Genomic DNA, 15,255 nt, shown 5'->3' with positions numbered 1-15,255 from the left:
CAGCAGCTGCTGCTGCCGTTGCCGCCGCTTACCTGCAGCTTGACGCGCGCGTTTCTGCCCCTCTCTCTCTCTCTCTCTCTCTGCGCGCCGTTTTCTTTTTCGCTTTCTTTCTTCGGGGACGACCCTGTGCGAGAGTGTATATATGTAGTGTGTCGGACGGAACGAGGGCCTGAAAGGAAAGAGGCGAGAGAGAGAGAGAGAGAGAGAGAGAGAGAGAGAGAGAGAGAGAGAGAGAGAGAGAGAGAGAGAGAGAGAGAGAGAGAGAGAGAGGATGAAAGCTGCGGGACCGATGTGTTAAGGGGCTCTCGCGGCGGATGGAATAGGTGAGTCGAGTGAGCGAGGGGTGCGCAGGCCTGTTTTGCAACCCTGTGCGAGTCTCGAGTGGAAACGTTTGCGTAACGCTTTGTAGGATTTTTGTGCGTTGCGGGCTTTTAATTTTTATACTTTCGGGTGCTGAATTGTCGAATGTGAATTATACAACGTTAAATTTATATTCAATTTATATTTTACATGGAGAAATTCAGTCCTCGTAATTCATCGTTTAGAGTCGCTCGAGAGAGTTCCAAAATGATAGTTAAAAAGAAAAATCAGGGTGGCTGAGTCGGCCCGCGCTCACGAAAATGCTCGTACGCCCCTTTAACCGTTTAAACGTCGGCGGTCTAAAGCAGAGCGCAACGGTGCTGCATCGGCAACTGCGAAATCCTCTGTGTTCTTCCGCCGGGGCCCGACTCGGTCCCCTCCCCCTGGGCTCTTTTCTCTACGGTTTTAGTCTACGTAACGTCATCTCTCTCTTTCTCTCTTTTGCTGGCGGTTCGGACTTGGCCTCTATTCTGCTGGAAACTCCTCATTCATTTCCTGCTCTGACTTTTTAAATGTAGCGTAAATTCTTATACTCCGAAATTAGAGTGAATTTTTAAAAATAAGTATATATGTAACATACAATAGCAGTTCCGAAAAGCGACTAGGAAACAATCCTCGGAATTTCGGCGCGATTTTCTGCCCACGCCAAACTCGAAAAAAAAAAGAAAAAATGAGCCTCGTGCATGCTCACGACGCAATTACACACGTGAGGGCAGAGAAGACGTTTTCGGGGGGCCGCAATTACGGGCCGTGCGAGCGCGCGCGCGGACGAGTAATTTACGAGTTCCTCGTGTGCCTTCTCCAGTCCACCTTCTTCTCTCGCAGTTTTTTGCCGCAGCGAGCGCTGGACCCTTTTCCGCGTCTTGTATATATATATAGGTATACGCATCTCGTGATACGAGCTTGCGGTACTGCGTGTGCGCGGTGTTATTTGATTTTTGATGACTTTGACAGGGTGTTTGCTTGTTTTTTTTTTTGGGTGTACGCTCTTTAAATATTTGCAGTTGCTTAATTAGCGCGAGATTTTTTGCTGGATATTGATGACGAGGGCTTTTAAAGCGTGTAACTTGTTTGATTGCGGTTATTTATAATAAATTCGCGGCGATTCCTTAGGGCACAAATGGGACCTTGAGCAAATGCTAATAAGACGCATTATACACAGCTAATTCGGCACGCTCGCATAATAATTCCGCAAGAATCAAGCAGAACAAGATTCGCCTGTTTAGACGACTTTTAAAGTCCAAACACGCGCCGGAGACATCAGCTCGTACGTGTAAGTCTTGTCGAATTAGCTGCGTAAATACTCCTCCCTAATTTTCTCGCTCAAGAATAAAACGAAACTCCGTATAAAAACCGAGCAAACCACCCTCTCGAATATCCCACTTCCGAAAACTCCCTCAGCGCATCTCTCGCTCTCCTTTCCATACCGAGAAATCCAAAAGCCCAGTTCCACCTACTGGAAGCTTCCAATATACAAAACGACGAGTGCAACAAGCTGCAGCCCCTCGAAAATTCTCGAAGTCGCCGTTGAACCTACGTCATATTATAACAGGGGGAGAGGCGGCCACGCGTGGCCTAAAAAAAGAGAAGCATCGGCCCGCTGCGGCAGCACAGGGGAAGAACTGCTTCCTGCGGAAGCGTTTTTGTGTCTATATACTGCAGCGGCAGCCCAGCCACGTGGAGAGAGAGAGAGAGAGAGAGAGAGAGAGAGAGAGAGCCGTAGCACACCGGTCTTTTCCTATACGTACGTATATCTGCTACGGATAAGCGAAGCCAACTGCGCGCCCCGACAGATGCCGGAGAGGCGGCTGATGCCTTTGAGATTGTATGTGTGTGTGTAGATGGGATGTGGCACGCGCCGTCGTATAGTTTTACGTTTGCTCTCTGTTGCTGCGTAGGTATCCTTACAACGTATATTCGAATGGCTTTGGCTTGGCTGTTGGAAGTTTGGGCGAGTGGAAAAGTTTGGAGAGAGAGAGAGAGAGAGAGAGAGAGAGAGAGAGAGAGAGAGAGCGTGGACTGGTTTTTACTTTTGAAGGGTGGTTGCGTGTGTGTAACCGAAATTTCGCGCGACCCGTTATTGTTATGTAGAGTGTGCTTATGGGGAAATCGTTGTTTAGATGGTTAAGGGCTTGATTTAGATGTGGCTTGTGGCAATGTATTAAAATTGACAATTATTATAAGATTTACCATGTTTCATTTGTTATTAAAATTTTTTGTAAAAAGATACATACTAATTAAAAAAAAAATTCTTTACTGTAAATTATAACTTCAATTAAGATCGCGTATCCGCTCTCAAAATTGAGTAAACAGCGCGGCTGCGCCGAAATAAGACGAGAACGAAATTAATTTTATAAGAATCTCGAACGCGCCCACTTTTTGGTAAAGCAATAGAGATCAGTTCGCGGTCTGAGCTTCCGCACGTGTCGACGAGACGCCAGGACTGCGTGTGTATCAAGTTTCTATCACGTTTGCTCTTCTCATTGTTACCTGTTGAAATCTTACACGGCATCGATCGAACTCGGGCACGTAAGCTGCGGATGTTTATTTGTTAAATTAACCGAAGCATAATTGCGGTGACCTTCGAGTTTTGGATCCTAAATTGAATCCATTCCTTTTTTAATTAAATAAATTCAAAAGTACAACGTCACGATATTACAAGTCCAAAGTGTCTAAACGATCTTGCATACGATTTTTTCGAACAGCAAACGCATACTCCAAAACTCGCGAAAACGCGACATGTCTTCGGAAATTATAAGCGCAAAATGTTCAGCTCGAAGCATAAATTTTTCGAGCACGATGTTCCTCTCTCCGCCTCAATTTTCGCCTTCTTTTTTCATTCCCTATACTCTCTTTTTGCGCTTACTTTTCTCCTTCCTTCTATTACGCTCGGCGTCCACGAACTTCTCGCATACGTATCTCTTTTGCTCGCTCTGTCTCTCTCACTCTCTCTTCTCTGCAGCAGCAGTCGCTCCTTCGTTTTATACGGCGCAACGGGTCAGATCGAATTAATTGCCAGGTCGAAACCAGTTTGGTAGGAACGGATTCCGCAGCGCAAATTTAAAGTCACAGCCTTCGGGGGCCTTCTTAATGTCTCGAGAATCACGTCTCCCTTTCTCGCGGCGAAACTTATATGTATACGCGTACGGGAGCACATTTCTCCGGGGCAAAAAGCGGCCAACGGTAGTCGCCGTGTCTTTATTCGCTCGCTTACGTAAATCAAATGTCTCGCGATTGACTGGATTACTTCAACCGTAAAATGTTTCTATTATAAGGATTGACGGCTTGGGATGGCCTGGTGACGATAATTATGGTTAGTAGCTTCTGATTTTGGGAGATTTATAATTTATAATAATTTTTTTAATAATTTTTTACTTTTGAATTTTGAAAAAGTTTTTAGATACGTGTGCATGATGCATGAACGACTTATTCACAAGTCAGGTGCGATCGAAACTTTTTGATAGGATGTGTATATACAGCCAAGGCTTCAGATGTTGCAACAAGAGGCAGCCGCAATCGTCCAAACTGCACCTGTAATGAATCTTATACAATCAATGGTGTAGGAGGATAAAAGACTGCGCGTTGCAGTTACAGCATGAATGGCTAAGGCAGCAGACCAGACAAGGCAGTTTTAGTATGGGTGGCACACCACTATTTCTAGGCTCGGCTGCATATTGTTCATAAGGGAGCAGAAAAAATGCCCATGCGCCACATATTGTCACCTGCCACAAACTCGGAGAGTTTAGGCGGGGACGAGAAGGTCAGTTCAAAACTGTTTTGATTTGGTGTTATTGCTCCACTTGTCATTCTCATGAAAATTGAAAAAAAATTCGAATTTGAAATTAAATCGCAAAAGCGCTTTTCGCCGAAAACAAAAAAAGCTTAATCAGCCCGTGGTGCACACCATATTTCTTGACACGACAACTACGCTCTTTTTCAAACATTATAAAATAGTAAAATTCAATTTTTTTTTTGTAAATAATAAGTTAATGGTGAGCGAACAAGCGATTTAACAAGGTAGCTTTAAGCAAGCGCATACTTAATTTAAATAATTCGGTAATCGAGGAAAAGATCATTCATCTACATCATGAATAAAAATTCATATCACTGTCATCGCAACAATTTTCTCTCTCAGACACGTGTGCTAATCGACAAAAATACTATTTCCTTAGAAAAAGCATATTTGTCTTTCCGACAATTATTGTGACGATTTCAATTCAGCAAACTTCAACTTCGCGTGTATTTGTTCACCAAAAGATGCTCACAAGCGCGTTAATCGCAAAATAAGATACGCAAGTCATCTTTACTCCCGGCTGCATCTACAGCGTCAGAGGTGGTGGGGACCGACGCGATATGCCTCACTGAACGAGCTAACAAGGTTACTCGACACAGTCATGGAACTATGCTTAGTATAAAATCTATTTTCATTCATGCTAGTTGCGCAGTAGATCGCTGCAACCGTGAAAATCATGGAGTTTTTCACTTGGAGTTTGATCCTCGGTGCCTGTGGCCTGATCTATTACTTCTTCAAAAAAAGGCTTAGCTACTTCGAGGATCTGGGAATTCCCTACGTGCCAGGATGGCCATTTTTTGGCAACATGTCCGGCCCTTTCCTCTTCAGGAAGCACTTCACCGAGGCACTCGTGGATTTGTACAAGGCCAATCCGCGGGAAGCCAAGTACATCGGCATCTTCGATTTCAACGCGAGACCGGTGATTTTGCTTCGCGACCTCGAGATCATCAAAACGATCGCAATCAAGAACTCGGACAAATTTCCGGACCACCTGGCCTTCGCCACCGAGGACATGGACCCGATGTTCGGAGCTAACCTCTTCAACATGACGGGAGACAGATGGCGGGAAATGAGGAGCATTTTGTCGCCGGCCTTTACGTCGAGCAAATTAAAGGCGATGTTCCACCTGATGGTCGAGTGCGCGGAGAACTTCGTCAAGTACGTCGACGGTCTGCCGGCGAATTTAAGGAAATCTATCGCTACCAAGGACTTGTTCACCAAACACACGAACGACGTGATAGCCACTTGTGCCTTTGGCATCAGTGTTGACACGCTAAAGGATCCAAACAACGATTTCTACGTCCTTGGAAGGCAGGCGACCAATTTGGAGGGAGTCCTGGCGTTCAAGATGTTCCTGTTCAGGTCCTTCCCGGCGATCGTGAAGCTCTTCAACCTGAGGTTCGTCACCCCCGAGGTGGTCAACTTCTTTACGAAAATCGTCAGCACCACGGTCAAAACGAGGGACGAGAAGGGCATCACCAGACCGGACATGCTGCAGATGATGATGGACGCGCGAAGCAAAGGCTCGAAGGGCCTAGAGATGGACTTGAACATGATGACGGCTCAGGCCTTCTCTTTCTTCTTCGGCGGATTCGATACCACCTCTTCCCAGATGTGCCTGATGGCTCACGAGCTCGCGATCAACCCCGACGTCCAGAAAAAGCTCCAGGACGAGATCGACCAAGTCCTCTGTAACACCAACGGAAAACCGACCTACGAAGCCATCAACGCTATGCAGTATCTCGACGCTATCTTCAACGAGACCCTACGAAAGCACACTCAGGGTTTGATGCTCGACCGACTGTGTCGAGACGATTTGGAGATACCACCGGCACTACCCGGTGGCAAACCCTTGACCCTGAAACCAGGTATGAACGTTTGGATCCCGGCTTACGCGATACACCACGACCCACAGTACTACGAGGACCCGGAAAAGTTCGACCCGGAGAGATACGTCAACAAGAAAGTTTCGATCAACGACGTGATTAACCTCGGCTTTGGTACCGGACCCAGAAGCTGCATCGGCAACAGGTTCGCCACGATGGAAGTGAAAATTTTGTTCTTTCACTTGCTCGCCAAATTCTCGTTCAAGCCCAACGAGAACACGTGTTCGCCGCTCACTTACGACAGGAAGAAGTTCATCTTAGTACCGGAGAAGGGATTCTCCCTGGCCATCAAACCTAGGAATTGAGATAATTAACATAAGATTCAGTATTATATCATAAAAACGTAACGTATGTAAAGCAAGAATAAAAATACGTTTATTTAATTAATAATCTAACATTTTTTATTCTCGTATAGAGCACACTCAGTATATCCGATATCCATACGACATCGCGTAAAAAACACAGAAAATAAAAACCGCTCACCTTCGTCATCCGTCTCGCTACGCTTGGGCGCTAACTACACGGTGCAAAAATGGACTGTTTAGGCCACGGATAGGCGTGACAGCGGATTTATGCTAGTCAGTGCTATAAAATAGCGTACGATACTCGTGGCATAAATAGTCTGATACGACACGGCGTTTAGCTCCCTCGCTACGCTCGGGTAATGGATAATGGTAATATCATATTATATAATATAAGATAATGATAATGGTATGGTAATCACGCCGTGCCGTAATGGACTATTTACGCCACTTGTATCGTAATATACTATTGTTTTTCGAATTCTAATAGTACTAGCAACGTTAGACGCGCGTTTTAATTTTTTACTTTTGAAGGTTAAGTAGAGTTTTTATAGATACGTGTGCATGATGCATGGACGAATCATTCAATAGAGTCAAGTGCGATCAATACTTTTACGTAGGATGTGTATACATCGAAACATCACAGTTTTACAATAAATTTTTGCTGCGTTTTTTTCAATCATACCATTGTTACAAACAATTCAGATATAATGCATTCGAAAGAGAATAAAATTACCTACTTTTCATCGTTTGGTCTTCGGGATCGACCGCTTCGTTCGGCAGATAAAATGAAAAAGGTGATTTAAAACTTCATATCTCTGAAACTAAACATCATTACCTCGAGAAAAAAATCATGTCGATGGGTCATGTGTTAAACTATATCCCATTTGTATTTCAAGTGAATTGACTACTTATTATTTCAGTAATAAATCGTTTAATGAAAGGAGAAGGAGGTGACTGCAGACATACCTCAGAAATAACATGAACGACGGAAGCAGCAGACCAAACAAGGCAATTTTAGCATGGGTGGCACACTACTATATCTATGCTAGTCGGCAAATTGTTTATAAGGGAAATGAAAAAGTGCCCATGTGCCACCTATTGTCGTCTGACGCAAACTCAGAGAGTTTAGGCTGGTACGAGAGGGCCATTTCAAAACTGCTTTGTTTCGGCATCATTGCTCCATTTGTCGTTCTCATGAAAATTTAAATACAAATTTGAATTCGAATCGCAAAAGAGCTTTTCGCCGAAAACATAGAAAGCCCACTTAGCCCATGGTGCACACCATATTTTTGCAACGCGTGGACCTATTTTCGTGTTTTTTCGTACATGTTAAGCGGGACTGACGTGACTATTTTTTAACACGGCAACTATGCTCTTGTTCAAACATTTTAGACAAGTGAAATTAAATTTTTTTTTCTAAATAATAAGTAAATAATGCAAATACATCAAAATAAACAGTAAAAAAAAAGAATTATTCGAGCGAATAAGCTATTTAAAAAGGTTGCTTTATGCCAGCGCATAATTAAAATAATGCTGCAATTGAGGAAAAAAATATGCATCTACCTTATGAATAAGAATTCATATTACTGCTCATGCAAACACGCGTGCTAATCGACAAAAATACGATCTCCCTCGAAAAAGCATCTTTATCTTTCCGACAATCATCGTGACGACTTCAATTCAGCAAACTTCGACTTCGCCTTTGTTCGTTCACCCACAGATGCTCAGCAGTGAGTTAATTGCAAGATAAGATACGCGAGCATATTTACACCCGGCTGGTGGGGACCGACGCAATACACCTCACTGATCGAGCTAACCAGTAGTAAGTTAGTATAAAATCTATTTTCATTCATGCTAGTTGCGCAGTAGACGCTGCAACCGTGAAAATCATGGAGTTTTGTACTTGGTGTTTGATCTTAGGTGCCTGTGGCCTGATCTATTACTTCTTCAAAAAAAGGCTCAGCTACTTCGAGGATCTGGGAGTTCCCTACGTGCCAGGATGGCCATTTTTTGGCAACATGTCCGGCCCGTTCCTCTTCAGGAAGCACGTCACCGAGGCGCTCGTGGATTTGTACAAGACCAATCCGGAAACCAAGTACATCGGCATATTTGTTTTCAACGCTAGACCGGTGATTTTGCTTCGCGACCTCGAGATCATCAAAACGATCGCGATCAAGAACTCGGACAAGTTTCCGGACCACCTGGCCTTCGCCACCGAGGACATGGACCCGATGTTCGGAGCTAACCTCTTCAACATGACGGGAGACAGATGGCGGGAAATGAGGAGCATTCTGAGGCCGGCCTTTACGTCGAGCAAGTTAAAGGCGATGTTCCATCTGATGGTCGAATGCGCGGAGAACTTTGTCAAGTATGTCGACGGTCTGCCGGCGAATTTGAGAAAATTCATCGCTACCAAGGACTTGTTCGCCAAATACACGAACGACGTGATAGCCATTTGTGCCTTTGGCATCAGTGTCGACACGCTAAAGGATCCCAACAACGATTTCTACGTACTTGGAAGGCAGGCGACCAATTTGGAGGGAGTCTTGGCGTTTAAGATGTTCCTGTTCAGGTCCTTCCCGGCGATCGTCAAGCTATTCAACCTGAGGTTCGTCACCCCCAAGGTGGTCAACTTCTTCACGAACATCGTCAAAACCACGGTCAAAACAAGGGACGAGAAGGGCATCACAAGACCGGACATGCTGCAGCTAATGATGGACGCGCGAAGCAAAGGCTCGAAGGGCCTAGAGATGGACTTGAACATGATGACGGCTCAGGTCTTCTCCTTCTTCTTCGGCGGATTCGACACTACCTCTTCCCAGATGTGTCTGATGGCTCACGAGCTCGCGATCAACCCCGACGTCCAGAAAAAGCTCCAGGACGAGGTTGACCAAGTTCTCCGTGACACCAACGGAAAACCAACCTACGATGCCATCAACGCTATGCAGTACCTCGACGCTATCTTCAACGAGACCCTACGAAAGCACACTCAGGGTTTCATGCTCGACCGACTGTGTCGAGCCGATTTGGAGATACCACCGGCATTACCCGGTGGCAAACCCTTGACCCTGAAACCAGGTATGAACGTTTGGATCCCGTCTTACGCGTTACATCACGACCCTCATTACTACGAGGACCCGGAGAAATTCGACCCGGAGAGATACGTCCACAAGAAAGTTTCGATCAATGACGCAATCAACCTCGGATTCGGTACCGGACCCAGAAGCTGCATTGGTTACAGATTCGCCACAATGGAAGTGAAAATTTTGTTCTTCCACTTGCTTGCCAAATTTTCGTTCAAGCCCAACGAGAATACGTGCTCGCCGCTTACTTACGACAGGAAGAAGTTCATCTTGGTACCGGAGAAGGGATTCTCCCTGGCCATCGAATCTAGGAATTGAGATAATTAACGGAAGATTTAGTATTATATCTTTCATAAAAACGTAACGTATGTAAAGTAAGAATAAATATTCGTTTATTTAATTAACAATCTCACATCTTTTATTCTCGTATAGAGTACACTCGGTAGTCGATATCCAAGACATCGCGTAAAAAACATAGAAAAGAAAAACCGCTCTCCTACGTCATCCGTCCCAATATACTCATGCGTGCGGACCTCGTGATCTACCCGGAAAATCTCTCCGGCGATACCCGAGTATACAGCTCTCTTTCGCGCGCTCGGAAAAAATCGGCCTTTCGTGGAACGCCGCTGCTCAGTCTCAAATCCAAGCCGGCGGCCGGAAAAGGACCTCATTGTCAGCACGCACGCGCAACCATTGAAGTTCCTTCTATAACAAAACGGGCGACGTTCCTCTCTCTCGGCCCTTTGTGTAACACAGGACCCCGGGACATTCCTTCTTTCTTCTCTTTTTTGTCTCGGCTGCGCTCAGCATAGAACGTCTTCGGGGATTCTTGTGTGTGTGTGTGTGTGGGGGGGGGGGCAAGCTCGTGCGTAACGCGTGAAAGAGGAAATTGGGATTGGCTGGTATGCGTATTGTGTGCGCAGAGGGTGGATTTGGACGAGGCAAGTGCCGCCGCGCGGAGACGCGATTTTGCGGACGATGCTATGTGGCGCGGCGCTTCGAGGGAAATCTTCGATTCGGGGGCGTTTCGGGCGCAACGAGGGATGGAATGCCGAGTGGGCGTTTTAAGGGATCTGAGGTATGTGCGCGGGGAATGGGGATGACGAGTTGGGCTGATTAGCGATTGTTTTGTTTTCCTTGGATGTTTTGGAAAGTTTTTAACGTTCTTTGTTATATATAAGGATATTATGATCGTAAAGACGAGGGAATAAATTGTGGTGATGTTGAAGCGCGATAATTAATCGCGAATAAAATTCTTAATTTTAAATAGCTTAATTAGTCGTGTCATTGTTAGCAAGGTTGCGCCATTGGAATCAAAGCTAAAACGAAATATGATATCTACATTTATCATCTCTTGATAAGTCTATATCTTTATATATTTATATGCCATATTTAACGACAATCAGCAAATGGAAACGCCAGTTCTAAAAAAAGCCTATAATCACGCCCATACGAATCCAAATTACACTCAGTCCACCTCACGTATGTCCAGCTCCACCATAGAAACATGCAGCGCGTCTGCGCTTCGTGCACGGAATAAGTACAAGTATCTCGTCGTCGCGCATAGCTCGCCGAGCCGACTATGTCCACCGCCCTTCGAATTTTCCCAACCAACGACGAGGACGACGACGACGAAGCTACTATTCCGGCGTGTCTCTCAATTCCTCGCGCCGTGGGCGCGAGATTCCCAGCGTCGGATCTGCGCCGAGGAATGACTCCGTCGAATGAATACCAAGTGACCAAGTGACTCGAATGCTTTTCGCGTCGAGAATATTATTCCTGGCTGTATACTACTGTCGGAGCGTCGCTTGGCGTAGTTATTCCTTATATCGCGTTTCGCGATCGTCAAGCATCTGCATTTATGCTAGCGCGCGTTCATAGCGATTTGTATGGTGATGATGATCGAGCTAGTTTTGGGAGGTATAATAACTGGAATAGTTTAAGTTTAGCGGAGTACGGGTTTCAAGGGCATTATGATGTACTTTAAACAGTTATAATTGATTTTCTAAATATTTATGAATATTCGGTAAAATTGAATTGAATTCTAATTTCTTATTTTATGCATCGGTTGATCGGAGAGACACCTATCTGCGCCATATCAATTCACACGAAAAACTCACGCAAAACGATCTCAATTTACCAATTTAAAAATATTTTCAACTATATAAAAACGCGTTATAACAAAGTGCGCATCGCGTGCGCTGGAATTACCGGGAGAGCAGCTCTTATTCCGATCCACCTGTCCTGGCACCTGGCATTCGCGCGTGTATGTATATACACTTAAACCATCGCGTTCTTCTCCCGCCGGCATCTGCTATATGTATATAGCTGCAGCTATATACCCATCAGTTGGCTCGCGCCTGACCCGTCAAGGTGACGGCCACGCGCCTCTTGTTGTCGATATTTCTCCGAGCGTTATGATGATGATCTTGAAGTGCACTGCAAGTGGAGTTATTGCAATGTGCACTTGTGTGACGAGTCGTGACAATGCATTTTTTTTCTTTACGTTTTGAAAACCGATGCCAGTGAATTAATTTTTTAATTAAAATCTTTGCGCCACATTCAACCGGAATATAAATCAATTTTATATAATTAAAAACACGTTCGAAAATTTTTCAAACAACGATCCATGCGTGCAATCGTGCGCACTTCATCCGTGAGCAGTAACGTTATTCCGCTGCACCATTACAGAAATATTGCATCGCGCGAAACGCAATATACAAAAACCTGTTGCACCGCAGAACAAAAAATGCAAAGCCAATTTTAAAAAAAGCGCCGCGGCGCAATGAACGAGCTTTATTTACGTCATTCGGGATTTAAATTTCGATTCCGCAGCGCCGCGGTAGCCGGAGAAAAAAAGCGCCGGTATAGGTTGCGCGTAAAATGCAATTGCAGTGTATATATTTTAGTCTCATGTATACACATTACATATACGTTGTGTGTAAGTATAAGTGAAGCAGAAAGAAAGGATGAATGCGCGTGGAGGAATTCAAACGCCGCGCCGAATCTCTCGGGAGCGAAATTCCGCGAATGCGGGCAGTAAGTATGTATATAGGTATACTTACCTCCAACGTCGAAGACGATGAACGAATGCGAGATGTGTGTGTGTGCACACTTATAAATTATTTAAGCCGAGGGAGAGAAATTAAGCGCAATTGCTGATGCGGAGCTTCTTGTCATTAGGGTGTGGTTTTTCAGAAGGTTTCGAGGAAAAAGTTGGAAGTAAGAATTGTTTTGTTAACTGCAATATTGCAGCATCTGAAAATTGACAAATCATTTTTTATTTCATAGTATATTTTTGATCAATAATTAAAAAAAGATTTAATTGTTTTTAAAGTTATTTTTAAGGTATTTGGCAATTTTTTCCAAATCATAAATAAATAATAAGTATCTTAATTTGTAAGGCGACTATATATATTTTTGTATAAATTAATAAATTCAAATTGTCAAAAAATTGCACTCTAGAAAAAAAATTATGCACTGCAGAAAAAACAGGAATCTGCCGTACCACAAAAGGATATCGGCCGCATTCTCCGCGTGCCGCACCACATTCTTGACCCTTAGTAGGTCAATATATAGTGGATGCATCTAGTGTCGGTACGAGCTGTAAAATCATCGCAGTTCGCAATTTTTCCGCATCATTCTACAGATTTCTTCTTTTATGTTGATCGCATTCGCATTCGATGCTGATTGTATAAGTAGTATAGATAGTAAGTATTCTGCACAATAGCATAATAAAGTTTCTAAACGATTGCAATTGAAATTTATTATTAATTTTAGTACTTTTGATAATCGTATCTACTTAATGGATAATCAATATCAAACAGTTTTTTCATTGAAATTTCGCGACATTAATTACAGAGAAAATATGAAGAAAAAAAAGAAATGTATTTCGTTATTGTCGTAGAATCTTTGTAGCAAGCTTAGGTCACAAAAAATTTACCTCTGGCAAGGGGATTTGTTACTTGATCATTATAGTAAATAATCCAATTGAGGCATAATTCGAATAAAAGTACGCTTTTCTCAAATCACATCCACACAAAAAAGTTTCACTCATGAAGTGGCGCAAACACGTGCGTCCAAATTAAGCGAATCCTTCAGCAAACATGCAAAAACAAGATGTGTTTACGAGGTTTAAGAATAGTGAAAAAAGCAACCTCCTCCTGTAACATCCCTGTGCTCTCCTGTCGCTATTTGTTCTGTGTTTCCATACCGACGTGTATTTGCCGAACCACTTGGCTGTTTGCTGTTGCTCCTATTGACTCTCGCGTCTGCTTAGTGGGTAGTGAAACAGACTACAAGGAAAATCCCCAGTTCCAGATTACTTCCAAACAATCCTCTCTCTCTCTCTCTCCCTCCTACTGTTCAATTTTGCGAATTGATTAAATTGTTGCTCAGTTCCTGGAATTATATCCGTTTTACAGAGAAATATTACTCGTCGAAGTCACTCCTATTTCTAAAATCTTATATAAAAATTCTAAGGATCACCTCAAAACCATCAACCGGACATTAAACTCGAGCCATTAAAAACTCATCTCCGCCGCTACTCAGCCGACGTCCACGAAGTCCCTCGGACACCCCCGGCGCATACGTCTCCGCATAAATCCGAGAAAAATCCTCCTCTCCATATGAGCCCGACAACAAAAACGCTCGACAGTCCGAGCGCGCGATATCTGCGGGACACTGCGCACACACGCATACAGCAGCTGAGATATAAAGGTATAACCGTCGTCGTCAGCTCCCTCGGGACTGTCCTGAATAATTCACCGCTACTGAGACTACTGCAGAGGCTGCTGGGGGTAGTCCGCGCACATGCACAGCCAGAGCCTGCTGTCGGGGTTGCAGAGGCCAGGCGCTCAAGGACCGTTCAAATATTCACGCGAATATGTGTGCAGCGCGCGAGAGACGCGCGGGTGTCTCGCGGATTCGAAGAGAGAGAGAGAGAGAGAGAGAGAGAGAGAGAGAGAGAGAGAGAGAGAGAGAGAGAGAGGGAGAGAGAGAGAGAGAGAGAGCTGGGAAAGAAAAAGAGACTGGCTGCCCCGAGACTTTCTTATTTGCGTATGATAAGGGGACACGGGCACGAGAGGGTGCGGGCGACGATATCCTGGTAAGAGACGGAGTGAGATACTTTGTCCTGCTGGCGAGTCTGGATTTTTTTTACTCTGCGTTGAATTATTTAGGTGTAAGTTAAAATCGATCTGGAATAGGAGAAATTAACGATGAGCAGTAAACAGTTATCGCGGAGAAGCATCAGCGCCGACTTCGCATCGAGCGAAAACAGAAGCAAACGCCGTAATCCATACAGACCAGCACGATTTCCATAAAAGACTCGTACAGGCGCCGAGAGATCGAGCCGTCGGGATAGCGATGAAAGCTTCATCAAAAGTCCAAAGATGACTACGGACTCGAAACGAATGACTTTTCGCACCATAGCTGAACTTTTTTTTTTCTTTCCTTTTTTTCGTTCCACGGGAGACTTTTTACGACGCTAAAGGCTGGACTACGACGACGTCGCTCGCATACGCGCGCGCGCGCGAGTCTCTCGAACAATCGCGATAAAGGCATACGTCTTTTTTATGGGCTCTGCGTATATTTCCGGTCAAGTGTCCCCACGGGGACGACGGTCTTCTCGCGCGATATCGTACTCTATACTCGTCCCCCGGCATGCAGCACAGAGTCGCAAATAGGAGAATATATGCCCCGATGGGGGCTATGCCGTAATGGATATCACTTTTGCTCGCAGCTCGTGTAAAGGAGAGTAGAGAAAAAAGTATCGCGCCAGGAGTCTGAATTAGACACGCGGGGATTTTATAGGACGCTTGTTTTGG

At 44.5% G+C, this 15,255-nt stretch overlaps 2 protein-coding genes and 1 long non-coding RNA gene across 4 annotated transcripts; all 3 read left to right on the top strand.

Moving 5' to 3' along the window:
* The first annotated feature begins 3,285 nt into the window (after window positions 1–3,285).
* Window positions 3,286–4,120, top strand: LOC116417575. The gene is made up of 2 exons (XR_004227828.1): window positions 3,286–3,673; window positions 3,754–4,120. It is a non-coding gene; the product is annotated as an uncharacterized LOC116417575 (long non-coding RNA).
* Window positions 4,121–4,746: 626 nt separating this feature from the next.
* On the top strand, window positions 4,747–6,429 carry LOC100124146 (cytochrome P450 9e2). The gene has a single exon (XM_001607966.6). The coding sequence runs from the start codon at window positions 4,830–4,832 to the stop codon at window positions 6,342–6,344; it is 1,515 nt and encodes a 504-aa protein (XP_001608016.1). The 5' UTR covers window positions 4,747–4,829; the 3' UTR covers window positions 6,345–6,429.
* Window positions 6,430–7,855: 1,426 nt separating this feature from the next.
* LOC100124147 (cytochrome P450 9e2) lies at window positions 7,856–9,834 on the top strand. Of its 2 annotated transcripts, XM_032600992.1 has the most exons (2): window positions 7,856–8,166; window positions 8,265–9,834. In XM_032600992.1, exon 2 carries the CDS (start codon window positions 8,363–8,365, stop codon window positions 9,743–9,745), a length of 1,383 nt encoding a protein of 460 aa, XP_032456883.1. In that variant the 5' UTR covers window positions 7,856–8,166; window positions 8,265–8,362; the 3' UTR covers window positions 9,746–9,834. The 2 variants fall into 2 exon arrangements, with proteins under 2 accessions (XP_032456883.1, XP_001608020.1); XM_001607970.5 differs by lacking the exon at window positions 7,856–8,166 and having other exon boundaries at window positions 8,176–9,834.
* The last annotated feature ends 5,421 nt before the right edge of the window (window positions 9,835–15,255 follow it).

The sequence above is a fragment of the Nasonia vitripennis genome, chromosome 5 (assembly GCF_009193385.2).
Source record: "Nasonia vitripennis strain AsymCx chromosome 5, Nvit_psr_1.1, whole genome shotgun sequence".
Classification (NCBI taxonomy): domain Eukaryota; kingdom Metazoa; phylum Arthropoda; class Insecta; order Hymenoptera; family Pteromalidae; genus Nasonia; species Nasonia vitripennis.
The sequence above is the reverse complement of the archived record's forward strand: the minus strand, read 5'-3'. Positions and strand labels throughout refer to the sequence as shown.